Source organism: Megascapheus bottae, chromosome 4 (assembly GCF_031878675.1).
Source record: "Megascapheus bottae isolate mThoBot1 chromosome 4, mThoBot2.hap1, whole genome shotgun sequence".
NCBI classification, from domain to species: domain Eukaryota; kingdom Metazoa; phylum Chordata; class Mammalia; order Rodentia; family Geomyidae; genus Megascapheus; species Megascapheus bottae.
This window is the reverse complement of record NC_143512.1, coordinates 55,315,607-55,343,436: the sequence shown is the minus strand read 5'-3', so window position 1 is coordinate 55,343,436 and position 27,830 is coordinate 55,315,607. Positions and strand designations below refer to the sequence as shown.

The 27,830-nt window shown below is 39.1% G+C and overlaps 2 protein-coding genes and 1 pseudogene across 3 annotated transcripts in view; 1 reads left to right on the top strand and 2 right to left on the bottom strand.

Moving 5' to 3' along the window:
- Positions 1-3,302, top strand: part of Mtrex (Mtr4 exosome RNA helicase) — a 50,755-nt gene extending 47,453 nt beyond the window's left edge. Inside the window, exons 26-27 of the mRNA XM_090331938.1 lie at positions 1,602-1,706; positions 3,032-3,302. Coding sequence (XP_090188064.1) covers positions 1,602-1,706; positions 3,032-3,084 — 158 coding nt within the window. The 3' untranslated portion in view covers positions 3,085-3,302. The remainder of the gene's footprint in view (positions 1-1,601; positions 1,707-3,031) is intronic.
- Positions 3,258-27,830, bottom strand: part of Plpp1 (phospholipid phosphatase 1) — an 82,996-nt gene continuing 58,423 nt past the window's right edge. For both annotated transcript variants that reach the window (XM_090331939.1, XM_090331940.1), the window contains exons 3-6: positions 25,816-26,096; positions 10,341-10,398; positions 4,856-5,032; positions 3,258-3,644 (exon numbers count right to left, since the gene is read on the bottom strand). In XM_090331939.1, the coding sequence (XP_090188065.1) occupies positions 3,513-3,644; positions 4,856-5,032; positions 10,341-10,398; positions 25,816-26,096 (648 nt within the window). In that variant the 3' untranslated portion in view covers positions 3,258-3,512. The remainder of the gene's footprint in view (positions 3,645-4,855; positions 5,033-10,340; positions 10,399-25,815; positions 26,097-27,830) is intronic.
- Positions 22,082-22,172, bottom strand: LOC150064487 (small nucleolar RNA U3; annotated as a pseudogene).

The following is a 27,830-nucleotide window of genomic DNA, read 5'->3' as shown; positions in this document are numbered from 1 at the left end:
CGTATTATAAGGATAACAACAATACTTGCCTCATGAAATTGTGAGGATCAAACAAAAGAAAAAACACAAAATACAAAGGGCAGAAGTATACAGTTAAACATTAGGCTTTTTAATTTTTTGCCACTCCTGGGGCTTGAAATGCAGGGGCTTGGGCACTGTCCTTGAGCTTTCTCAAGGTTAGCACTCTACCACTTTGAGCCATAGCACCACTTCTGGCTTTTGCTACATATGTGGTACTGAGAAATTGAACCCAGAGTTTTGTGCATTCTAGGTAAGGACTCTACACTAGGGCACATTCCTGACCCTTCACAAACTTCTAAAATCATATTCCCACTTTCCCCTCCCTTCACCTTAAACATCAGTTACTTTGCTAAAATATAAGAAAACCTTGTTCTTGGTAGGTAGGTAGGTAGGTAGGTAGGTAGGTAGGTAGATAGATAGATAGATAGATAGATAGATAGATAGATAGATAGATAGATAGATAGATAGATGGATTGATGGATTAATGGATTACAAACCACACAGATTTCTACCTAGTCTTTCTGTAACTCCTGACAACTTCCTTGGCTTACTCCTGTAAACCATGTCTAAAATATGTGACTCCTCATACCTAAGAGATGGTAGTGTCCTTTTAAGTGTCTTTTCAGGGGTTTATCTACTATAATCTTTTTAACCAGTGTCATCCTATAAACCTCCTTCCTACCTGACAACTTCTTTGTGGGCTTTTTGCTGCAGCTTGGGGATGTGTTCAGAAACTAGTCCTGTTGTCCTTTATTGTACCCTTATGCAGTATTTTCAGGTTCCTATTATCACCTCACTGAGAGAAATGGTCTGTGGACACTTTAAGAGTGTTTAGTTGAGGGCCGGGAGTTTGGCCTAGTGGTTAAAGTGCTTGCCTAGCATGCATGAAGACCCGGGTTCGATTCCTCGGTACCACATACATAGCAAAAAGCCGGAAGTGGTGCTGAGGCATCAAGTAATGAAACAAGATATAAAATCCTGCTGGGGTCCTTCCACAGGACAGTACCTGAGGGGGCCATACCCAGGGTCCTTGTTGAAGCTGCACTCATCCCTTTTTCATTGATTGACTGACCTCATTCTTATAGACCCAGATTAGATACCAAGTTTGCCATCCTTCCTTCAAATTGTGTTAGTGTATCATTATTAAATAACAAGTGTGAACAGATAAGAAGTCTGACTCTTATTACCATTTGTTAAAGGTAGGAATTAAACTTGTCTTTTTTCTATAGTCTTCATAAGCCAGTCAAGTTTGGTAGCTTATTTAGTATCTCAAGTACTATTACTTGTTCTATATTGCCTGGCCTCTTAATACTTTTTTTTTTTTTTTTTTTTTTTTGCCAGTCCTGGGGCTTGAACTCAAGGCCTGAGCACAGACCTTGGGCTTTTTCCTCAAGACTATCACTCTACTACTTGAGCCACAGCACCACTTCTTGCTTTTCTATGTATGTGGTACTGAAGAATCCAACCCAGGTCTTCTGTGCATGTTAACAAGCACTCTACCACTAGGCAGAACTCCTGGCTAATATTGTACTATTCTTGATTAATCCATTTTACAAATAATTTGTTCCTTTCCTGTCTAGGCAGTATAATTCGTTGTATGAGGCGCCTAGAAGAACTGCTTCGGCAAATGTGTCAGGCAGCAAAAGCCATTGGAAACACTGAGCTGGAAAATAAATTTGCAGAAGGTCAGTATCTAGCCTTTCCCAATCATTTAAGGCAAATCTTCTGACATTTGAGCTACTGACACAACTTAGGATATTTTCAAATGTCCTTGTTGATTTACAAGGAGTACAGTACCATCTAGTAGTTTTATTATAAAATTTTAGAGAGGAAATTTTTATGGGGAAAACTTTAGAGAGTTTATATTCATGAGCATTTATTGTTCAGTTACTTTGTGCCAGCCATTATTTTAGCTACTAGGAGGTGTACAGAGAACAAAAAGACAGGAATCTTCCCTTGCCTTCATGGAGCTTACATTCTAGTGTAAGGAAGACAGACAAGTCAAAAATTAAGATATATTATATGGTTGTAAGTATACAGGAATAAAACATAACAAGAGATTTGGGGGATAGATGAGATAGTCTGGAGGCTTCCACAAAGAAACAGTGACATTTGAAGTTCTATGAATACTTGGTATATTTGTGTAGCAGCAGCAGGCTAATGTGGCTGGAGAAGACTGAGCAGTGATTATAGTGATTATTGCACTTTTCTCTGCAATGATTGGAGGTTTAGATCTCAAGAATGAGATCAAAATGAATCTTGCTTTGAGAGTATTTATATGTAGTGTACCAAGTTATGAGTTGCTGTGCCAAGGATTTGGGGGTGGGTAGAGAAAATAAGTAGGTTTGTTAAATAAATTTGTCTTTTCCTCCTGAATGAATATTGGCTGAGAAAAGAAGGCAAAGAATGGCAATCCACACTGTTACTGTCAATCAGTTAATGCAGAAGAGATTTGTAAAAACTGGGCCGTTGGCTGACGTGGTAGCTCATGCCTGTAATGCTAGCTACTCAAGAGGTTGAGATCTGAGGATCACCATTTGAAACCAACTGGGGTAGAAAAGTTCCCTGAGACTTGTAGATCCAGTAAACTACTCTGAAAAAGCTCGAGGTGGTGCTGTGGCTCAAGTGGTAGGACATTAGCCTTGAGCAAAAGGAGCTCAGTGACAGACCTTAGGCCCAGAGTTCAAGCCCCAGGACTGGAAAACAAACAAAACACCCGAAAAAACTGTCCTGTCTCACCACAGAATTTCACATTGTAACTAAAGGTATATTACTCTACCAGGTGACTTTTTAAAAAAGCAGTTTTAAACACTTCCTTTCATATTCAGTGTAGTTCACAGTCAAAAGAACAGGGGTTTGGCTTTCTAAGTTTCCCATCTTTTTAGGAGGTTGTAAACTCCTTTAGATATCTTAGAACAACCAGTGTGCCTTTGATTTGTCAGTTGTATTCAATCAGGATTGTCATGCTATCTTTGAAAGCCTAAACAGTACTTTTTTTTCCCCCTTTTAGGAATCACCAAAATCAAGAGAGATATCGTGTTTGCTGCCAGCCTCTACTTATAGTCAGCTTAAGGAATATGGGATTTGAATACTCATCACTAGTTTGATTACAGTTGACTACAAATGCTTACAAGTGTGGTTCTGGTTCTCTCATCTTAAGACAAGTTGTCATTAAACATTTTTAGTATGTATTATATTTAAATCAAACATGGAAAAGCGTATTACATACACATATGTACATAAGCATTACATTTTTTAATAAAAATGTACTGGTGGGGCGTTGCTCTAGTGAAAGAATTTTTTTTTGATGAACTTAGAGCTATTAGATAACCATTGTGTTAAATGTGACAATATACACAGATTAAAGTGGAGATATAGCAGCAGCAGTCCTGTGAAGGCCTGTACATCAGGAAGACACATCCGCTTGCCTTTTAGTTGCAGTCATTTTCCTTTAGAAAGCAGGCCAGTTTCATCTGCCACCTTGCTATCCTTCAGGGCTGGTGATTGTTCCGATAGTGATTTCCTGTTGTTGGTGTTTCATGCAGAGTTGTATGAGAGTCCTCCTCTTTTCTTTCTTTAAAGGGAGAATTTCTTGCCTTGAAGAAATCGGATACATACACGGCCTATATGGAGCAAGTTACATATGGAATATAGTTATTTCTATTTACTAGTACAATTTACCTAAGTTTAAAAACCATACAGAAAGGCTTAAGAATTGTTTGCAAAGGTAAACAAAAGGATATATACATTGGACATAAAAATTTAGTAGCTAATAGGACTTTTTAAAAAAGTTATTTATTGCAAGTAGAGTTGCTTTGTTAGGCTTTTGGTAAGTAGTTTGTCTAACACTTAGTAAAAGTGTTGTTTTACATAAGTTTTTGATTCATACCAAAAACAAAACTGTTTATAGCCATAGGCTTGAACATAAGAGTTTGTAAAGGATAACCTGATTTTTATAGACTGCCCTTAGCCACTGGGAGCCACATTTTCTGCCTAGTCAGTTATCTCATGCAATATTTTTTTACTTCATATATTTTATTGTAATTAATAGAAGGGTTACATTATATTCACTAGATGTCATGGTCCCCATTTCCCTCCCCCCCCATTCATCTTCATTTCCCCCCTTTCCTATCCTATTTCAAGTAACCAATTAAGCATATATAAAATATATTAGATAACAAGGTGAAATACTATAACAAAAGGGACAGCAAAAGACATGAGAGATAACATAGTACATTAAGGACAACAATCACTCATTATATGGCTTTTGTTTCTATATCCTGGAGGTCCTTACAATTAGCGTCATACTATATGGCCTTATGTATCTAGGTTTTGTTCTATTGTGAATGTCTGCTAAGAGAGCCCAAGGTTTCTACTGATTATGACAAATGAGGGAAACCATTGAGCCTATGTTCTCTCGAGTCTGGCTTACTTCACTTAATATGATTTTTTCTAAGTCTTTCCATTTCCTTACAAATGGGGCAATATCATTCTTTCTGACAGCAGCATAGAATTCCATTGTATATAAATACTACATGGAGTATTTCTTTTTTGTGTGTGTGCCTTTTTACCCCTAGGGCCTGAGTGTTATCCCAGAGCTACCGCCCTACCCTTGAGCTGAGCCCCACTTCCCATTTTCTTGAGGTTAACTGGAGGTAAGAGTCTTAGGTCCTTTTGTGCCTGGGCTGGCTTTGAACCTTGATCCTCAGATCTCAGCCTCCTGAGTAGCTAGGATTACAGGTGTGAGCCACTGCAACTGGCTGAGTATTTCCTTCTACCTATTTATCTAAATGTTGATGGTATCAAAGTATTGGCTGTTATCCTGTATACTTACAACTAATATTGCAACCACAGCTCCTTGAATGAGTCCAGTCAACACATCACTCCAATGGTGTTTGTAATCAGAAACTCGAGAAAGGCCCACATAAATGGATACAGCAACAAGACCAAATTGTAGTGTGGGACGTAAGAGTCTTGCCCAGTCTCCCTTCATCCTGGCTTGAAGGTAAAGCTAACCAACAAAAGAATAGAGAAAAATAGTTCATTTACTATGCCAGCTGAAAACTGAATATATTCCATTAAGTATCACCATGCCTTTAAAAGGTTGGCATTTAAAACGACTATCAGAATACCTATTATACATGGAACAGAACTTTAAACAAGTGTATCCTGTACTCATGAATACCTTAAAGTTAGTACCTATAAGCATTTCTTGTGTTTAGGAGAATTTACTAGTTATCTGGATATTCTAATTATAAAGTCAGTGGCTTCTTTACAACTTTTTAGATTCCCTTTGCTGTGTTGGCTGTCAAACACGGTGTTGTAATAAGTTCCTAGTTTTGCTAGCATTTCCAGCAATTTATTTACCAGTTATTTGGAAAGCTCTGCTAACTTCAAACTATTTAATGGAGCTACTAAGACTAAACATATTATCAGTGTAAATAAATAAAACTGGGCCAAATAAATAACACATCGTAGCACCCTTTTTTAGGTTCTATAGGACCTGAAAAATTTCCCTTTCTGACTTGGGTTGCATTAGTATCTAAAGATTTTGTTCATTGTTTTTGTGGAACTGAAGTTTGAACTCAGGCCCTCATGTTTGCTAAGCAGGCACTTTACCAATTGAGCTATTCTGCTGTCCCATTATCTAAAAATTTTGTTGCAAAGGCATTCTTGAGTGAATTTACTTAATTTTTTTTAAATGGTATTTTACTGTCAGGGTAACATAGAGGGGTTGCAGTTACATTCGTCAGGCAGTGGGTACATTACTTCTTGAACACTGATAGCCCTTCCCATGTTTTTCTCGCATCCTCACTTTTTTTTAAAGCTTAATTTCTTTTTCTTTTTTGCTTTGTTTTGTTTTGTTTTGTTTGTTGTTGTTGGTTATGGGGCTTGAACTCTGGGCCTGGGTACTGTCCCTGAGCTCTTCAGCTCAAGGCTACTGCTCTATCCTTTGAGCCACAGTGCGACTTCCAGTTTTCTGATGGTTAATTGGAGATAAGAGTCTCACAGACTTTGGTGCCTGGGCTGGCTCTGAACCATGATCCTCAGATCTTAGCCTTCTGAATAGCTAGGATGACAGGCATGAGCCACTGTGCCCAGCTTAAAGTTTAATTTCTATCAACTAAGGATATAACCTTCTACTAGTTCTAAGAATATAAAATTTCAGTATTCTTATTAGATAGAAATTATTTGGATACTGGAGTCTGAGGCAAAAGATCACAAGTAGAGCAGATAAAATTACATACTAAGACCTATCAGTAGAAGTATATCAACATTCATTTAAAAAATGCCATGCAATAATTTATGACTCAGACTTAAGTGTAGTCTTCAGAAAACACTTTACAAGGCTCTGCCCACTGACATTACCTATTTAAAATAGATGTGCAAATCCATTCCCAGCTGGGCGCTGCTGTGGGTGTTCTGCTCTCAGCAGCTGGCAAAGACCCAGAGGTTGTCTAATTTTATCAAGTACGCAGCATAAACATCTAAAAAAGCATACCAGCTGTTTAACTAAGTCTGACTCATTTGCTAGATTAAGTGCTACTGGAATTTTGTGGATTCCTCCACCCCAAATCTTATTTTTTGTTCATTACTCAAACTCTGACAATAGTAGCAAAAAAAAAAAGACTTAAGATTTTATTATTTCTGTCTTAATTGGAAACTATTAAAGAGAAAAGACTGTCTAAAATCAAGCTTTGGATATTGTCAAAGTTCAGCTACAACCAACAGGTTATTCTAGCTATATACCAATGAACTACAGGTGTCTGAATAGGGATATCTTACGCCCTACCACTTAAGGAAGACTTTGCCCATCTCTGCTTAGGACAAGGCAAGAAAAAAATAACTCTAAAATGGACTTAAGCTGTTTCCATTTGTACCTCCAGCCTAAAGGAATTTCAGGAGTCCCTCATGTAAGCCTTCCCTCATGTTAGATCTTAAAATTCCCTAAACAGTATTTTCCTTCCAAAGAATCTTGACTTTGATTGTAGGTATCAGCTTGTTTTTGTTAACTGTAATGAAGTATTACTTTGCCCAAATTTCTTCTCTAACATTCTGTTCATTCACTCTGGATCAGTAGTCAAACAAGCTGCAGTATACTTAAGGTTTTCTCCTTATAGATTCACCTATGTAGACACTTTTCCCATCAATGAAAATCATTATAGATTCAGAAATGATTTTGCCGTGAAGGACTTCAGGAATCTGCTTTTGGTTCTACACCTAACCTGAGTTCCATACTCTGGTTTCTCTGGGTGCCAGTGGCCACGTTTTAAGAAAACTTGCTAATTAGGAGTACTTCATACTTGTGTATACTTTTTTCTTGGGGCACGGCTCCTCAGTGTTTCCCTGTGTAAGACAGGCATCTCATACAGCTTTACTCTTCCCCATGAAGACTTGTTTATTTCAGTTGACACCAAGAAAGTAAATACCACCAGGAGTTCCTTAGACCTTGATTCATGGGTGACATGCCTAGAATTCTACCATGACTTTTGTCCCAGGCTAATCCTGTATAAATTAAAAAAAAGTAAAAGACAGTGGCTTCACTTCCTCGGCCCTGAAGGTTCCATGGTACAAATATTTTAAGATCTTGCCCTCTGTGGATGGAGTGTAGGTCAGCTGAAAACTTGGCTAGAAAGTCTACTGTTTTTTAAAATTGTATGGTTTCTTTAAAAGTCCATAGCCAGTCTATTTTTTTGTTTTGTTTTTGTTTTTTTGTCAGTCCTGGGGCTTGAACTCAGGGCCTAGAGCACTGTCCTTGGGCTTTCCTCAAGGCTAGAGTGAGGGGCTTTGTAACAGGTAGTGATATTAGCAATCTGGCCCCACAACAATAGGGAAAGTCTTCTGGTTCATTCCCCATGTCTCGTGCTGTGACTGTTTTGAATAACTACCAAATCTGGCTAACAGCCAAATTCAAGAGCAGTCACAAAGCACTTAAACTGGCTTGTGCATAGCAGCTCCTTCCCTGAGCTTCTGCCAGTCCCTGGCACTCTGGGTGTGTATAATGCTGAGCTACCACTGAGGGCAGAACAAGTCAATGGAATAGCTGTAAGAGACATTTTTAACTGCAAGTTAATTTCTAGGTGTTAGAAATTCTTAAGTGACAGTACATCTCCACCCAAACCTGGGACTGACTCATGATGCCAAGATGGCCCGGACATCAAGATGAATCAGTGCCTAAGAACTGGGGAAAGGAGAAGCTAAATGTTGCATGTAAATAGGAAAGCTGCAAAGCACGGAGACATCTAGGTACTCAGAAATGAAATCAAATCTGGAACTATCTCAATCAAGTAAATGTTTCTTCTGTGTAGAGTTGGGTAAAGGCAACCTCTACCTCTAAATGGCTCACACTGGCCCGTTTACCACATCATGGTTGAGGGAATTTTCCGTGTGTGTGTGTGTGTGTGCGCTTTCGTTGCCTTCTCATTGGCTCCACCTACATCTCATCAATGAGACTTCTTAGAGGACTTCAAGTAATCAGGACAGCAAGTGCTTCTGTCAGGAGATGCCTTCAAAGTTCAGAGACATTAGTAGTCTCCTCTCAGGCCTCTCCTTCCCATCATATAAATGTTGGCAGTTGCAGAGCATAAGAAAGTCAACATTGTTTCAATAATGTAAAATGCAAGTCAGGGTCAAACAAAGATTTGCCAAGTCTATGAAAAAGGACTAAGATGGTCCTATCTCAGGTTTGAGGATAACAAACCAGAGATCCTGTGAGTCTGGTTCCACACTTCGAAAATAGTTCAATATAGTCACAAATTGGTGCTTAAAATTTACAAAAGTTTTAACGGCTTGATACTTTGGGTCTGTTAAAAATTAGCTTACAAGTTATACAGAGGGGATAGATATTTTATCAGCAGATATGAATTTCACATGTTACATGACAACTTCAATGTTTATCGTTTTTGTTTGTTCATGGCTCTAACTCTGTCTCAAGCTCCTGCTTGGCTTTTTTGGTCCAGGCACCACTTGAGCCACACTTCCAGTTTTTGGTGATTAACTAGAATTAACTCATGTTTCTAGCTGGCCTGGCTTCAAACCATGATCCTCAGATCTCAGCTCCCGAGTAGCTAAGATTACAGGTGTGAACCACCAGCATCACATCATCTTAACTTAGGAAATTTGGTTTTTCAAATAAGATTCTAGTACACATGGTTTTAAATTAACTACTATTAGTCTACCCTTAATATTATACATGATAGCATTTTTAATCCCTTGCTCATACATTATGTGATCGAAAAATATAAATCTGCAAATATGCATAAAATTATATAATTATTAATAAAGCTAATATTTATAGATGATGTTAGGATAGAAAGCTCTTTTTCCTCTATATGTTGGTAATAGGTAATAAAGTGATACGTAAAATTTTATAAGTAACATGTAAAATCAATTGAAACTGATTTTTAAAGATTCTTTGAGTGTGTTTTCAAGCAGTTATGGTAGTTATGACTTAATTGGTAGAGAGTCTGCCTAGCAAGTATAAAGTCCTGAATTCAAGCCCCAGTATTGCAGACAAATATACATACAGAAAACCAAAAATGACACATTGATCTTGGTAGGGTTTTTTTTTTTTTTGGGGGGGGGGGGGGTTAGTCATGGGGTTTGAACTCAGCCTGGGCAGTGTCCCTGAGCTCTTCAGCTCAAGGCTAGCACTCTACCACTTTGAGCCACAGCATCACTTCCAGTTTTCTGGCTGTTTTATTGGAGGTAAGAGTCTCACGGACTTTGGTGCCTAGGCTGGCTTTGAACCATAATCCTAAGATCTCAGCCTCCTGTGTAGCTAGGATTATAAGTGTGACTCACTGATGGCCTGGCACATCTGTAGTTTTATAAGCAAAATATAGGTATAAATCTTCCTAATGCCTCTCAGAGAACTTCAGAATAACATACATACAAATGACCATGCAGTGCAATAGGCTAGCAATCAGAAATGGACCAGGTAGTTCCACAGACAACTCCCAGAAGTGGAAAAACTGGTTCCGTGGAAAGTGTGGGGAAAGTTCAGCAAGTGAAAGGAAAACAAAAACGGGTTAACTGGAGTCACAGCAGCTGCCTTGCTGTTGATAATCAAGTTCAACTCAACAGAGCAGACTGCAGATAGAATATATCAGGACTAGTGTGCTCATACTCAGAGGCTCCAGTTAGGGTGACTGTTGTAGGTACATAGAAAGCTGTGTGTAGGTGCCAAGTGTCCCAAATCTAAGGATCACATTCTTAGCAGGAGACTTTTGCCTGCCTTGTGCAGCAAGGAAGACAGCTATGCAGAGCTGCTACCAACATAGCACATACCCAATTCTCAGTAGGCACACAGTACTTACTGCCACAAACAGCATGCAGTACATGGAGAATGAAGAGTGGCCTGAGTAGAAGGACAATCTAAAAGAGAAAGAAGAAAAGTATCAATATTTTCCTCTTAAAAGCTGGCACTACTCCTTTCTTTCCCCCCTGATAGTGCTGGGCCTTCGTGAGTATACTTTAACAAGCATTCTATGAATGAGCCCCACACCCCCGACTCTGCACTATTATTTTTTTTTTTTTTTGGCCAGTCCTGGGCTTTAGCTCAGGGCCTGAGCACTGTCCTTGGAGTTTCTCAAGGTTAGAGCTCTACCACTTGAGCCTCAGCACCACTTCCAGCTTTTTTTTTTTTTTTCTATGTATGTGGTACCGAGGAATCAAACCCGGGTCTTCGTGCATGCCAGGCAAACACTCTACCACTAGGCCAAACTCCCAGCCCTGGCCTTTATATGTTTTAATGGAGGAAAAAACAAAAAACACTTTTTAGCCTTACACCTGGCTACAGAGAATTGGTCAAAACAAATTTCTATTTTAAAGCATATAATTACAGCAGAGTTCTGTATATTTTATGGTTAATTTCAGTATACTATGCTGAAGAATTGAAAGAACCAACTTCAGAGATTGTCAAAACCCAATGAGTCAACATACGCATGATCACAAAAATGTTTTCAAACTCAAACCATTTTGTTTCATTAACTCCTTCACATTATAATATAAAACCATAAACTCTAAGTAGTTTTGATAAACTCTAAATGGTTTTTAACAGCTTTCAATCTAGTATAATCAAGTAAAAACAATCAAGGGGCCAAGAGCGTGGCCTAGTGGTAGAGTTCTTGCCTAGCATGCATGAAATCCTAGACTCGATTCCTCCATACCACATTCACAGAAAAAGCCAGAAGTGGTGCTGTGGCTCTAGTGGTAGAGCACTAACCTTTAGAAAACTCAAAGACAGTGCCCAGGCCCTGAGTTCATGCCCCTCGACTGGCAAAAATTAATAATAAATGAATAATAAAAGAAAAACAAAGGGCCAACTATTCAATCTTGGTTCTTAAGTCTTTATTCATATAAAATTATCAAACAGATCATGTTAATATGGGGTTTTACTTCTATTAAAAAGAAAATGAACAAAACACAGAACATATAAATTCAAGCCACTGGGACTCTCTAAGCGACAAGCTCCCATAGGTATCTTACTATACATGTAATTCGCAAATGAAATAAACACATGTATTCATAGTTTAATTAAAACTCAAGGAACAATCCAAATTTTTTTTCATCACAATGACCTCAACTGAAATGGTTAAGTTTGATCTTAGCTAAGAGCCCTGATCTTAAATGAATCTTGAATTTCAATTAATCATAGACTACAATCTCATTATTATACCTATAATAAATATGAAATAACTCAGCTTTTCATCAAATCTTAGGAAAATACTTGAGAGAAAGTTTATAGAGATAAAAAATGTCCTTCAAAATAATGCTGCATTAATTCTAGGGAATAAACAATACATGACCTTAAATAATTGAGTATATTGCCTTGACTACTTTACTGTGAATTTCTATTAAAATGGCATACCGAAAAAGTGGTTTGGCTGGGCGCCAGTAGCTCATGCCTTTAAGCCTAGCTACATAGGAGACTGAGATTTGATCATGGTTCAAAGGCAGCCTGGACAAGAAAAGTCTATGAAACTCATCTCCAATCAACTATTCAGAAAACACCAGACAAAAGTGCTGCTGTAGTTTAAATGGTAGGGCACTTGCCCTGAGTACAAAGAGGCTCAGGGACAGTGATCAGGCCCTGAGTTCAAAGCCCAGGACCAGCATTTGTCAGTCAAGATACTCCTTTCTCTTAGGAAAGTGATTAAACTCAGCCTGAACCCCAGTATCACAGTCCTCAGAGAATCTATAACCATTTACCCACTCTGTATCTCATTCCTACTCCTTCCCCACCCTCCTCTTCTGTACTCCAACATCTAATCCATGTTCAACCTACCTTATAAATTACAAAGACAACCAAATACATCAGAAATCAATTGATATAAAGCATTTCTTGGCCAGGAGTTTGGCCCGGGATAGAGCGCTACCTAGTATGTGTTAAGCCCCAGGCTCAATTCCTTGGTATCACATACATAGAAAAAGCCAGAAGGGGTGCTGTGGCTCAAAATGGTAGGGTTCTAGCCTTGAGAAAAAACAAAACGAAACAAAAACCAAGAACAGTACTCAGGCCCTGAGCTCAAGAAATAAATAAATAAAGCATTTCTTAGCATTTGTGGTCTTATGGGAAGATTATATTACAAGGAACCTAGCTAATCATCCATTTGCTCTTTTCCTACAACTATTTTTTCCCAGGCCTCTCCATTCTCAAAAGTTACCAAAAAAATAAAAATCACAAAATAGCTGCTGCCATTGGCTTAAGACTTCAATCCTAGTTATTCAGGAAGCTGAGATCAGAGAGATCACAGTTCAAAGCCAATCCCAGCAGAAAAGTAAAAACAGATTCCATCTTCAAATTAAGCAGAAAAAAGTCTGGCTGGAGGTGGGGCTGGAGATGTGGCTTAATATACCATCCAAGCAGGCTAAATCTGAAAACTAAGATGAACATAGGGCTTTCAAATAGTGTGTGTTTATATAACCTGCAACTACTCTGCCAATTTTTAACCGTCCTGTTGGTTAGGAAATCATCATTAATTTCTAGTCACCAGAACCCAGAGAGCAAGGAAAGTGTCTTTAGATACAAGTTAAAGCAGATACTTACTACCAGTAACAAGAGAAGAGGCCAAGACCCAAACAGCTGTCAAATTATTAGAGTTCATTAGGAAGCTTGCCAGACAGGTCACTCCTGTTCCTTTCAGATAGACTGGATGACATCACTGCAGCTCATATAACCATGAGCACTAGCACAGTGCCTCAGTACCTCCCTTAAGAGCCTTTCTACTCAATGGACAAAAGCAGAAAAGTATTCCAATTCCTCTTGCTGTTAAAATAAGTCCTATCATGGAATCTTTAGGTTGCCATTTTAACTCATTTAGACTATAATTAAGGAACAGATAGCAAAATATATTTTGCAAATATAAAAACAAAGCAGGAGCAGTTAACTTGTGCTTCCTGCCTTTTATGAGAACAAAATGCTGAGTACAGAGTAACAGACCAGCCAATTTCTCCAGAGCCATCATCTGCTAATAAACCACTAATTAGTTCCCAACTTGTTCATGCTGAACTTGTTCATTCTCTCTCCTACACTAAGCCTCCCACATTTCTTCAGTAAATACTATTCTTGTCAATCAGCTATTGATTCCCCCATGAAATCTTTTCTTAAAAAAAAAAAAAAAGGCAGGGGGCAAGAGCATAGTCTACTGGTAGAGTGCTCTCTTAGCATGTACAAAGCCATGGGTTCGATTCCTCAGTGCCTCATATACAGAAAAGGTTGGAAGTGGTGCTGTGGCTCAAGTGGCAGAGCACTAGCCATGAACCAAAAGTCCAAGAACAGTACCAGGCCCTGAGTCAAGCCCCAGGACTGGCAAAAACAAAGAAACTACAGAACTGGATGCTCGTTGGTGGCTCACACCTATAATCCTAACTACTCAGGTGGCTGAGATCTGAAGATCATGATTCAAAGCCAGCCTGGGCAGGAAAATCAGTGAGACTCTTATCTCCAATTAACCACCAAAAGGCTGGAAGTGGAGCTATAGCTCAAGTGGTAGAGTGCTAGCCTTGAACACAAAACACAAAGCTCAGTGATAGTGCCTAGAGCCTGAGTTCAACCTCCAGAACTCCTCCTCCCCACCCCCCCACACATACATACACACATTGCAGGAGCCCTAGTGCATTCAAATTTATCTACTATAGCCGAAGTTCCTTAGGTTAAAATTATTTCCTACTGAATCTTCTCCTTTCAGAGGCAGAGGTTGGGGCAAGAGGAACAAAATGTTTAAAACAGCCTTGGCTATATTTTGTTAGTTACATTAAGAATACTCATCATTTAAAAAATAAAAAGTGACAATGTACAGAGAAATAAAAAAATTATTGGTAGATTCCTTGAGTGAGATCACATCTAATACCCTAGTACTTTTCCTAGTTAGCACACATTCAGTAAGTACTCAATAAATTTTTATTTGATTTTTACACCTTTCTACATGAAGCTATTAGAAATCTGGACTTCATCTTTAAAGTCCAGGAACAGCAACATTAGGAGGTACAGTCAACATCCTGTCATGATCACTCTTCTCTCAGAAATCACAGGCTAAAATAAACAGAACTCAGTGCACTGTCTCAACACTTCTGGCAAGTATTTTTAATAATGTATGCAAAATGCCCCCAAAACCTTTACACATTGTGCTCAAAGGCAGCCAAATTGATTTAGCAAATAATATCCATAATGACAGAATGGTAGCTATACTGTATTTGAAGTCTAAGTTATAAATAAAAGCATTTCCAAAGAAGATAACTTACAAAACACTAACAAGGAGTAAGAGGTTAGGTATCAGCTGAATCCACTGCCTGTATGAAGATCTCTTCAATATTTAAAGAATCATTTCTGTCCTTCAAAAACCAAATCTGGTAAGTTCAGAGGCAAAACATTTCAGCAATAGATTACATACAAAATTAATGGTTAACTTAACTAGAAATATGATCTCACCCTTCAGTATATATATTTATTATATATAACAAGAGTAATCTTATTAATCTTTACTGTCTCCCAAACTTCAGTCTACCAAAAAAGTATCATCAAAAATTCCATGGCAGTGAAAGGGTATCAATGTATGTGAATTAATGCACCTTCTATCTGGCAAATATGTAACCCTTTTACTAATTACAATAAAAAAAGATAAAAGAAACACTCAGAGCATGTATAAGACTTCATCCCCCCCCCAAAAAAAAATTCCATGGCAGGCCCAGAGTTTTATTCCTTGGTACCACATACACAGAAAAGCCCAGAAGTAGTACTATGGCTCAAGGGTAGAGTGTTAGCCTTGAGAAAGCTCAAGGACAGTGCCCAGGCCCTGAGGTCAAGCCCCAGGACTAGCAAGCAAACAAACAAAAGAATTCTATGGCAATGAAAGTTTTGCTATTTGCCTAGTCAATAGATAACATCATAGAAACTCAAGACTCAGGCACAGAGGGGTCAGGAAGCTACCATTCAGAAACTTCAGCTGGTCCAGGCAAGGCTAATGGCGTGTTGGTATGGCAAATTTTTGTACTCTTCAAAGCAGCTTAGTTACTGCTTTCCTTGCCAGCTCTCTGCTCTTCAACATCAGCAGAGCTCTTACTCTCCAAAAGCAAGTTGCTGAGTTCTGTACACCCTCAGCTATTCATTATCTCATGCCTGGATTAGCACTATATTTTTCCAAATAGTCTCTACACTTCATTATCTACAACATGAGTTCATATTCCTTACAATACTATTCTAAACCTCCAAATCTGAATATTCTAAACATCTAACCTTTGGTCATGTGGCTCCCTGAACTCAGATATATTTCATTCCGATTCTACACACTAAAGCCTTTTGTGTGTGTGTGTTGGTAGTGAGACTCAGGGACAAAGCACTATTCCTTAACTTATACTCAAGGATAGCACTCTACCACTTGAGCCACAGCTCCATATCTGGCTTTTGGTGGTTAAGGGGAAATTCTGCCAGGACCAGTTTCAAAAAACAATGCTCAGCTCTCAGATTCCTGAGTAGCTAGCATTAAAGTTGAAGTTAGTCGTGGTGGCTCACACCTGTAATCCTAGCTGTCAAGAGGCTGAGATCTGAGGATCAAGGTTCAAAGCCAGCCCGGGCACAAAAGAACTTAAGACTCTTATCTCCAATTAACCTCTAGAAAACAGGGAGTGGGGCTTGGCTCAAGGGTAGGGCCATAACCTTGAGATGAAGAGCTCAGGGACAGCACCCAGGCCAAGTTCAAGCCTCATGACCCACCAAAAAAAAAAGTCTATGGTTGAAATCTTACTTATCCTTGAACTACAATCCTGCCACTCATTCTCTGATTTCATGTGGAATTTTATCTTGAGGCATATATCACTTTCCATCAGCCATGTCATGTCATCCCTCAACATATCCATCTTCATTGGAAGCACTGTAAGAGCGGCACAGGCATTTTAGCAGCTCCCACATAAGCATAAGAACTGTGCAACAGGAAAATTGGAAAGTCGTGTGTGTGTGTGTGTGTGTGATGGTGTTTCTTTAGTTTTTTTTTTTTTTTTTTTTTTTTTTTTTGCCTGTGTGGTGGTACTGAGTTTGAATTCAAGGCCTTGTAGCTTTCTAGGAAGGCACTCTTCCACCTGAGCTACGTTCCTGGCTCCTTTTCACTTTATTTTTTCAAATAGTCTCATGGTTTTCGCATGAGGCTAGCCTGAAACAGTATTCTTCTGTCTAGACCTCCTGTGTAGCTGGATGATAGATGCACACCGCTGCACACATCAGACAGCTTGAGATGGGGGTCTTGCTAACTGGTGCTCCTCATCTGTGCTTCTCCAGCCACTAGTATTACAGGTATGTGCAACAAAGCAATTTTGAGTAATATGTTTTTTAAATATAGTAACTAAGGCTCTCTTACCAAGTGAAAAATCATTCTAAATCATTCCCCTACCTCTACAGAAGGTATGTGGTTACTGACATGTCCATGCATGAAAAGTATAATAAGACTAACCAAAGTCATATTCTGAAAAGCAAAAAGGTTACTCTGTAATAGCTACACTTAGACTATGTAGAAGATGCTGCTCTAGCAAGTTTTACCAAGCACTTAAGTATCAAAAAGGCACCAGCCAAGTTATAATGGTTCACAGGTTTCATATGAATTTTTTCCTTGTCTTATACAAGACAAAGAAACTTCTGCTTTATTTACTTGTATGGGAGAAGGGACACACTTAAAAAAGGGAAACTGTCTCTTATGTACAAGTATACATATTGCTGTTAGACACTGAAACAATACAAGGCAAGTACAATTCAAACAACTATGTGCCATCTGATTCTTAGACACTGTGATCAATCACCCAGAACTAATCGTAAACACCAAGTTTACACTTAAAACATATAATTTAAAAGGATGGGCCTAGAGTTTGGCCTAGTGGTAGAGTGCTTGCCTATCATGCACGAAGACCAGGGTTCAATTCCTTGATACCACATACATAGAAAAAAACTGGAAGTGGTGCTGTGGCTCAAGTGGTAGAGCTTAGCCTTAAGAAAAGTCCAAGGACAATGCTCAGGCCCTGAGTTCAAGCCCCGCAACTGGCAAAAAAAAAAAGTGTGGAGAAAGCTCAGTGGTATACGATGAACAAAGTCCCATTTTGACCCATCCAGCAAAGAAAGGAGAGGACAGGGGACAAGGAGAGGATAGGAGAGAGAAGATGGAAGACAGAAGAAGAGAAGGAGAGAGGAAGAGGACAGAGGCAGGGGAAGAGGAACAGAGTGGAGAAGAGAGAAGAGAAAAAGGAAAAGATGAGAGGGAGGGGAAAGAGGAGGAGGAGGGAAGGAAGAAAAGATTGGAAAAGGGGGGGGGCAAAGAGGAAAAGGAAGGAAAGAAAAAGAACTTAAAAGCATGAAAAAAGAAGTGACTCAAAGGCAGCCAACAGGTTTCTTCTGTAGTATACTATCACAAGCAAACCAGTTAGCTGTACACCTTCTGCAATTCTCATATCAAACAAGATAAATAACAGACCTTATATCCTAAGAAAGATGCCATAACTGGTCTCGTTCTATGTGACCCATTGCCATGGTTTTCAATGTGTGGTCCCATGATCAATAGCCACATCTGAAACTTGTTCCCCACCTAACAAAAACACACTTAATATGTTTTAATAAACCCACCAGATTATTCTAACAATCACTAACCTAAAGAAAAATTGTGACATCGAAGGGAGCTACAGTTCTGAAGTACAAACTCAGATGTTCTCCTGATATTCATACAGCATAAAAAAATACCATTCTTAATCAATAATGTTTGAGTGCTAAAACAACACCCCCTTGAGTCCACAGAACTCCCAAGTACTAATTTTAAACAGTGTATAGAAGTTATCCAGATACAGGGCCGCGAGTTTGGCCTAGTGGTTAAAGTGCTTGCCTAGCATGCATGAAGACCTGGGTTCGATTCCTCAGTACCACATATAGAAAAAAGCCGGAAGTGGTGCTGAGGCTCAAGTGGTAGAGCTCTAGCCTTGAGAAAGTCCAAGGACAGTGCTCATGCCCTGAGCTCAAGCCCAGGACTGGCAAAAAAAAAAAAAAAAAAAAAAAAAAAAGAAGTTATCTAGATACTAAAATTAATGAGCATTCCATTAAAGCCCATTCCTGTCCTGCCTTTTATGTTTAGAAACCAAAGGATATCACAGTTGAAGTCCAGTAAAAGTTTTATGATACCAGAGTTAGCAGACTCAGCACAAGACTGCACATGTGCAAAACAGGGAGGTAGGGAGAAAGAAAAAAAATCAATTGGAAAAAATTAAAAGCCATAATTGTAGGATATTCTCATTCTAACATACAGCTCTTACTCATGTATACAGAATTTATACAAAAATGACTCATTCGGGTGCTTATGTTCCTTCCCTCCCGGGCCAAGCATTGTAATTTTATAATTAAAAATGTACTGGTAGAAGGCTATGGAGGCCAATATATCAAAAGAGGAGATTACACCATAATACTAAGCTATAGATGATGGTTAGACTGAAATGTTTTTACATTTTTGGGGCTTCCTGAATTTTAAATTTCAAGAGAAAAGTAGCAGGAAAATCTGTGTCCAGCTACACTATATTCTACCACAATAGAACACTAAGCAAAGCCACAGTTATGGATCAATATTACATACCTCAACAACTGGCAACAACTGAGTCATTTTGGAAACATTGATGGAAATCACATTTTTCTAAACTTTCTTTCTTTTAATTTTAATTAGGCATCCTTACCACAATGACTTTCTTAAATCCCCTGGTGAGAGTAAAAGGTGAGTTTTACTGTTTTATGGTGTTTAGTCCAGGAGAAATATTATTAAAGACCAAGACACAGGAAGTGGTGGAAAAGTACAAAATGAGAACCAAAGTCCTGAAGTTGAGACCTCACTTCCATTTTACAGTTTCTGGGATCAAAATTAAGATGTTAATCTTCACTGTGCTCTAGATGATTCTTTCATTAAAGTGGGACATAGTGCTTCTCATGACTATGTTACACAAGAATGCTAAAAGCAAATTGGGAACATAGCTCAAATGGTAAGGGGCTTGAGTTAAAGTTTAATCAAAAGGAAAGTAAGGACCGGGAGTTTAGCCCAGTGGTAGAGTGCTTGCCTAGCATGACAAAGACCTGGGTTCAATTTCTTGGTACCACATACATAGAAAAAAGCCAGAAGTGGTGCTGCGGCTCAAGTGGTAGAGCTCTAGCCTTGAGAAAGTCCAAGGACAATGCTCAGGCCCTGAGCTCAAGCCCAGGACTGGCCAAAAAAAAAAAAAAAAAGGAAAGTAAAGGGAAAGGAGAAAGAGGGGGAAAAGGAAAAGAAAAAAAAAGCAAGAAAAAAACCTATAAACCTACTTAGGAGGCTGAGATCTGAGGATCGCAGTTCAAAGCCAGCTCGGTCACTAAAGTAAATAAGACTTTTATCTCCAGTTAACTACTGGAAAACTGGAAGTGGAGCTGAAGAGTTCAGGGATAACAACCAGACCCAGAGTCTTTCCAGAGTTCAAGCTCCATGACCAACAAAAACAAAAGGAAAAGGAAGAAAGGAAGGAAGGAGGAAGAAAAAAGAACAGGGAGGGAAGGAAGAAGGAAAGGAATTTTTAAAAAGCAGATCAACTAAAGTCTTCAGATCTCATTATCATAATGGTTTAACATGCATACTTTCAACTTTACCATGGCATGAAAATAATACTCATTAAGCACTAAATAGAAACTGTACTTTGAATTCTGAACCTTTCTCTATATGATAAAATGAGACAATATACTGCAATTCTGGGCAGTGGTGGTGAGCCATAGTTCCTAAGGCAGCCATAAAATCAAGAGGGATGTTGATAGGTCTATTATATTTTTTTTACTTACAATATTCTCAACTTAAGATGCATTTATCAGGATTATCTCATAATAAGCCAAAGAGTATCTATCTATATCCAATTTTTATTTTCCTTTGTGATTTAAATCCATAAAAGTAGTTTTCATTAGTGCATATGTGTATGTGTGTGTGTGTTTGTTGCTACTATTTCCCTGTGTTAGGGTTTCACTGGTTTGTTTGTTTTTGTGGGTCATGAGGCTTGAACTCATGGCCTGGGCCCTGTCCCTGAGCTATTCGGCTTAAGGCTACTGCCCTACCCCTGGAGCCACAGCCCCACTTCCTGTTTTCTAGTGATTAATTGGAAATATGAGTCTCATGGTTTTTTGTGCCCGGGATGGCTTTGAACTGCCATCCTCAGATCTCAGCCCCCTGAGTAACTAGGATTACAGGCATGAGCCACCTCACCCAGCTGTGTTTCACTGTTTTATGGCCCAGTTTTGGCCTCACAATCCTCCCACCTCAAGCCTTCCCAAGCATGGAACTATTGGCATGATCTACCATACCTGGCTTTGTAAGGTTGTTTTGTTTGTTGGAATGGGCTGGGGATTCAACTTGGTGCTTTTCCGCCACTTGAGCATGCTCCAGTCCTTTGTTTCATTCTCAGTTAGAGCCTCCCACTAATGTTACCTGCATTGACCTTGACCCTCAATCCTTCCATCTCCACCCCTTGAGAAGTTGAAACCACAGCTGTGCACCACAGTACTTGGTTTGTTTTTAAGTTCTCATCGACTTTTTCCTTAACTGACTCAGACTCAGTCCTGATTGAATCCTCTGCCTCTTGGGTAGATGCAATTTATAAACATTTGTTTTATTTACATCTTTGATTTACTTTATTGTTATTATAGAGGTGATATAGAGAGAGTTTACATTTATATGAGTCAGGTAATGAGTACATTTCCTTTTATACAGTATCATCTGTTCCCTCATTCTCTCCCATTCCCTCCCTCCCATCTCCACCCAAGACTTGTATGGTGCATTTTCATCAGTGTCCAGTATGCTCTTCTGCTGCACTTTTCACCCCTTTTCCTCAAGTTCTGTACCAATTCCCACACCCTCCTGAAGGTATACATGTGAATACACCATATGTAAGTAAAGAATAGAGAATCATCAGGAAAAAAACATTTGTAAAGTATTTTGTTTCCATATCTTAGGAGTTTGTTTCAGTATATGTATTATTTTATATTAGTGTGAAGAGGCACACAGGCATTGCACCTTGGTGATTCTGTCTTAGACAATCCTCTTTTGGGCTCACAATATCTAAAATCCTGTGTAATCTATCATATCCCAGTGCATTTTAGACCTAACTTCTGCAAATCAGAGAGAAATGTGATGTTTGTCTTTCTGATCTTGGCTTACCTCACTTAACATTTCCCTGCAAATAACATTAGTTTATTCTTTTTGGTGGCTGTGTAAAATTCCATTGTATACAAGATTGACTTGTCTATTGTGGGCCACCTGGGCTGTTTCCATGTCTTGGCTGTTTTGAATAGCCGGCAATGAACATGGATGTGCAGGTGTCCTTATCATATTACTGGTTCTTGTTGCTTAGGGTAGATGCTCAGGAGTGGTATGGCTGGATCATAGGTTTGGGTTTTTTTTTTTGAGGAACATCCAGAATGTTTTCCAGAGGTTTACATTCCCACCAGCAATGCAGGAGGGTTCCTTTGTCCCCACATCCCCTCCAGCATTTGTTGTGCAAATTCAAACTGTTGGCCTAGATGTCTAACTGGGGTAAGATGGAATCTCAGAGCTGTTTGGATTTCCATACTCTACACCATCAGTGGGGTTTCTCTAGTTATTAACTATAGAAATGATCCCTGAAAGTATAGGGTTGGTATTTTTTTAAGCTATAGAGCTAAGCTTCAGATGGACAGTTTGTGATAATTTTATCTGTTAATTTGGGTTCTTGTTCTGTATTTGTACACAGCCATTTATTTTCTCTTTTAAAAAAAAGTCCTGCAGGTGCTGGTGGCTCACACCTGTAATCCTAGCAACTCAGAGGGCTGAGATCTGAGGATCACAGTTCAAAGCCAGCCCAGGCACTAATGTCTATGAGACTCTGATCTCCAATTAACCACCAGAAAACTCGAAGTGGTGCTGTGGCTCAAGTGGTATAGAACTAGCCTTGAGATGAAGAGCTCAAGGACAGCACCCAGGCCCAGAGTTCAAAAGCCCCTACAACTGACAAAAAGGAAAAAAAGTCCTAAATTTCAGTCTTACTTCTAATGAGCTTTCCTTCTCCAACCAAGCTTTTTGTTCATCCCTTCCATTCTATATGTAAGATGTGCTGAAAGGAAACTCCATGCAATTCAGGAGAAGAGGGTTTATTGTGTGAGGAAAGAGTAGATCTCCTGCCGCCTAAGATGGAGTCTGGTGCAGCAAGAGAGCTTATGGAGGGAAGTGAGAGATTATATAAGGGGAGGGGTGTGGCCACTGCAGCCATCTCAGACGATGGGAGAAATGCCTCAGACTGGGGGACCTCCCACTGCCCACAGGCAAGCCAGTTGCCAGGGTTACAGGTGCTGGGCTGGGATTTCCAGGGTGCAGGGGGAGAGAGCCAAGGGAAGAAGTCATTTCTTCCAAGCGGACCTAACACAATACACCATAGAATTCCAGTTCAAGTGTTTTTAAAGTCTCTTTCTTGTCCTCTGTCTTCACACTCTCAAAGTTCATTACAACCTAGCAACTAAAGAGACTTTCCTTAGGCTTCTGCTTGGCCCTATGAAAGCAGAAAGAAAATATCTTCCGCTTTTTTGTGGAGTGATAGGACCTTCATCACTCCACAAAGATATTTCTGGACTATTGTTTCTCCACTCCTCTAATAAAAACATTTGCTTACCCGAGTCTAAATTAACAGTACTGTTTTCTACCATATACTATTTCTTGATTGCCTACCTCTGGCCACTTTTCCCTTTTGATTAGACAGCAATCATATCATTCCTTCTTATCACCACCCAGCTTGTCAGTGAACAACCTGATCTACTCTTTCGCTTCTTTCTAGGAAGGGTCTCTTCTATTCTCACAATTTGTTTAAGTAAGTCTTTCTTGCTAGACTAAACTCCATGAAGATGGGGACCAAAGATGTCTTGCTCACTGCTGAATCCCTAGCAAAGAGCATAATATATATTACACAAACACACTAGTTAAATAAATTGATTTTCCATCCATACTAAATGCAAATGCAAAATGGGGACTACTAAAAGACCTATTTGCTTACAAGAGTCTCAACAAAGCCAAAGAAGTATCTGGAAGCCATATATAAAAGTAATTAAAGATATTTGGGGGACCCGGAGTTTGGCCTAGTGGTAGAATGTTTGCCTAGCATGCATGAAGACTTGGATTCAATTCCTCAGTACACATATATAGAAAAAGCAATATTCTGGCTCAAGTACTGCTTGAGCCCAAGAAAAGTGCTCAGGCCCTGAGTTCAAGCCCTAGGACTAGCCAAAAAAAAAGTAAGATTTTTTTTTTTTGTGGGTCATGGGGCTTGAACTCTGGGCCTGGGCACTGTCCCTGAGCTCTTCAGCTCAAAGCTACTGTCCTACCCTTGAGCCAGCCTCCACTTCCCGTTTTTTAGAGGTTAATTGGAGATATGAGTCTCAGGTCCTTTTGTGCCGGGCTAGCTTTGAACCTTGATCCTCAGATCTCAGCTCCTGAGTAGCTAGGATTGCAGGTGTGAGCCACCACACCAAGCTTAAAGATATTTTTAACTAGAGTATTTGTTGGAAATTAATACCTATATTAGACTAAAAGAAGTTAACCATAACAGAAAAGATAAGGCTGACAATTAAGGAATTTGCTTTGCTTCTAATTAATGGACTTGCTTAATATTATTTGGTCTTCAGTTTTTTTTTTTTTCCTCATCTGTACATTCAAAGGAGGTAGGCTTTTGGGTTCAAAATTTTTTACTTCATTCCACAAAAAATGGTATATAAGAAGGCAGTCAGGGCTAGGGATGTTGTTTAATATATAGTGCTTGCCTAAGATGTATGAAGAGGCCAGAGGTTCAAGTCCTCAGCCCCACAAATACAATAAAAAAATCAAACTTAGGGGCCGAGAGTTTGGCCTAGTGGTTAAAGTGCTTGCCTAGCATGCGTGAAGACCCAGGTTCGATTCCTTGGTACCACATATGTAGAAAAAAGCTGGAAGTGGTGCTGAGGCTCAAGTGGTAGAGCTCTAGCCTTGAGAAAGTCCAAGGACAGTGCTCAGGCCCTGAGCCCAAGCCCAGGACTGGCAGGAAAAAAAAAAATCAAACTTAAAAAAAAAGAGCGGGCGTGGGGGGAGGGAAATGGGGACCAAGACATGAGAAAGGGTACCAATGTATGTGAATTAGTACACCTTCTATCTGGCGAATATAATGTAACCCTTCTATTAATTACAATAAAAAATATATGGAAAAAAAAGAGGGGAGAGAAGAGGGAGGAGGCAACCTAAGGACTGAATCAAATCACTTTAACAAAAATATTTATATCCTTGAGAATAATTATAAAAACCCTGCAGCATGGTACATTCCCATAATTACAAAACTCAGGAAACTAAGATAAGAGGTTTAAAAGTTTAAAACTAGCTTGGGCTGGCTATATACTGAGAATGAAGGAAGGAAAGTGCAGGAAGAGGAAGGAGGAAGGACTATATAATCTAGCAGAGCTTTCGAAATGGTTGGATTCGATCCAGGCTTCAGCAACCTATGACCCATGGGCAGCTGCTGTTAGTAGAAACAAAGTGTTACTGGAACATAACCACACCCATTCATCTAAGTATTGTCTGTCTATGGCTGTTTTTCTGCTGTCTTGGCAGAATTCAATAACTGTGTAAGAAACCATATGGCCTGCAAAGGCCTCACACGTTTATTGTCTGGCATCTTATGAAAAAAGTTTAGTGACTCTGGCAGAAATGATCCACAAGTCACATTTTTATATTATGTGTGTGTGTGTGTGTGTGTGTGTGTGTGTGTGTGTGCGCGCGCGCGCACGTGTGTGTATGTGTGGATATATATGTATGTGTGTATATATATTTTTTTTATTATTTTTATTTTTTATTTTTTTTGCCAGTCCTGGGCTTGAGCTCAGGGCTTGAGCACTGAAAGCCCAAGGACTTTCTCAAGGCTAGAGCTCTACCACTTGAGCCTCAGCACCACTTCCAGCTTTTTTAATGTATGGTACCGAGGAATCGAACCCGGATCTTCGTGCATGCCAGGCAAGCACTCTACCACTAGACAAAATTCCTGGCCCCTACATTTTATATTTTTATGCAGAGGCAATGAAAATAGTTTTAGCAAAATGCTTCTAAATGGCTAAACAGCCATGGCTAAAACAGGAAAAAAGAATGAGGAGAAAGAACAAGAATTAAATATGAATTCAATTCACTCCAGGTGATTATACTAATATCTCCCTCGAAGTTGGTGACTTGTCTTCCAGTCTCTGAAACCTTCTAATCTAAGAATACTCCAAACAAGAATCAAAGATTCGACACTCACCTGCCTTCCTTCACTTTTTGTGCATTCCCTCGACAAATGTAGTTCTCAATGTAACCATCACTACAGTTGATTTTTGACCAATCTGGGTCACAGACATCCAAGAAGTGAGGCCGAAGTCTGCCTATTGAGTACTTGGCAATGTCAGTCAGGGACTGACTAGCAGCTGCACCAAATAAAAAGGTTCCAATGGCTTTGTAAATAGTGGCTATGTAGTTATTCCTAATAAAGGAATTTGAGTGCAAGAGGTTAAAGTAAACAGAGAGAGTTTCTCCAACAATCATCTGAAAAAGAAACAGAAAAATGACATTAAAATAGCAAACAAGCACATAAAACAAAAACTAGAAAATGGTAAATCACATGAATTTCTTTTTAAAGAAAGATAGCCAAACTTTCCTCACCCCCAAACCTTTTGTTTTGCTTGGTTGGTTGTTTTTGTCATTACAAAAATAGCCAACTTAGGCAATCTAACTTTAAACAAAACAAGACAAAGTGCTTGATCAATTGACTTACAAAGTCAAAAGTCAAAAGCATTTTATAGTATACTTGAAACACTAAAGTCTATTTCTCTTCTCATATTCCAAGACAGTGACATATCCCAGAAAACAAAAAATTAGACTATTCAAAGGACAAAAATTTCCAAACCACAATCTCCCTCATTTTGTCTAACTTTCAAATATTCCTCTGGATCAAAGACACTCATAACATTAAAAAGGGTTTAAAAAAAAAAAAAAGGTTTTAGGGAGTCAGGCACCAGTGGCTGAGATCTGAGGATCAAGGTTAAAAGCCAGACAAGGCACAAAAATCTGAGACTCTTATCTCCAATTAACCACCAGAATACTCAACACAGTAGAGCACTAGCCTTGAGCTCAGGGATAGCACCCAGACCCAGAGTTGACAAAAAAAAAGTTTTAGGGAGAAAAACAAAGAAAATCAATGGGGCTCTAAGACTGAAACCAAAGGGCCAGAGGGCAGGGAATCAAGTCTCTAACACCTGCTTTCCAGGAATTTTTTTTTTTAAGGCAGATAGCCCTAAGGAGTTTTGCTAAAATAGGGAACAACACTTGGTGTTTGTACTTTTCCCAGACAACATTTCCATTTCCACTGATTCTTCCCTTGTTGTAATAGTTTCTACAGACTTTTCAACAATCAGAGCTAGAGCATCTTCGTAACTATGTTGTAAACTATATGGTACTTACAGTACCTATGGATATGTGGATGAACACAAAAGGGTAATGAATTTACAAACCATTATCCTGAGAAATTACAAAACTACTCAATGGCAACATTATAAAGTGACATTTTTTCATTAAGTAAGAGCCATCTGAAACCAAAACACATGCTTAGGAAACAGTCTGTTTGCTAATTTATATGGGAGAAAAGGGGAGAAAGTAACAGTGTCACTTGAGATACATACTAATTTTGCTTCTAAATATAAATTATATAAGCTGTTTTCCTAAGCATTTGAACATTTCCAATGTGAGGATTAACTGTCTTCAAGGTTTGTCTTACCATAATTAAAAGAAATGGTTGCATCCTATGAAGGACTTCAAGAACCTGATACCAAAAATTATTTCTTCATCTAGTTCAGAATTCCTTGAATTACATAATTGGAGTGTTTTAATTTTGACAACTAGACTATGAACTCCATAAATGCAAGGGTGATTTCTTAATTGTCAAATACAAAGCAAAGCTAGTATCAATTAAGGGACCTAAATTGAGTAAGTCAGTCAATATTGCCTGTTGGAAGGGGGGAAGAGAGAGAGAGAGAGAGACAGAGACAGAGACAGAGACAGAGAGAGACACAGAGAGAGAGTGAGAGAGACAGAGACAGACAGAGACACAGAGAGGAGAGACACAGAGAGAGAAGAGAGAGAGACAGACAGACAGACAGACAGACAGACAGACAGACAGACAGACGGGGTGGGGAAAGAGAAGGGGGCTCTTAAAACACATTTAACACCCATGGAAATATAATCCTCATGGGAATGAATTCATCAAACCTGTAACAGGAGAGG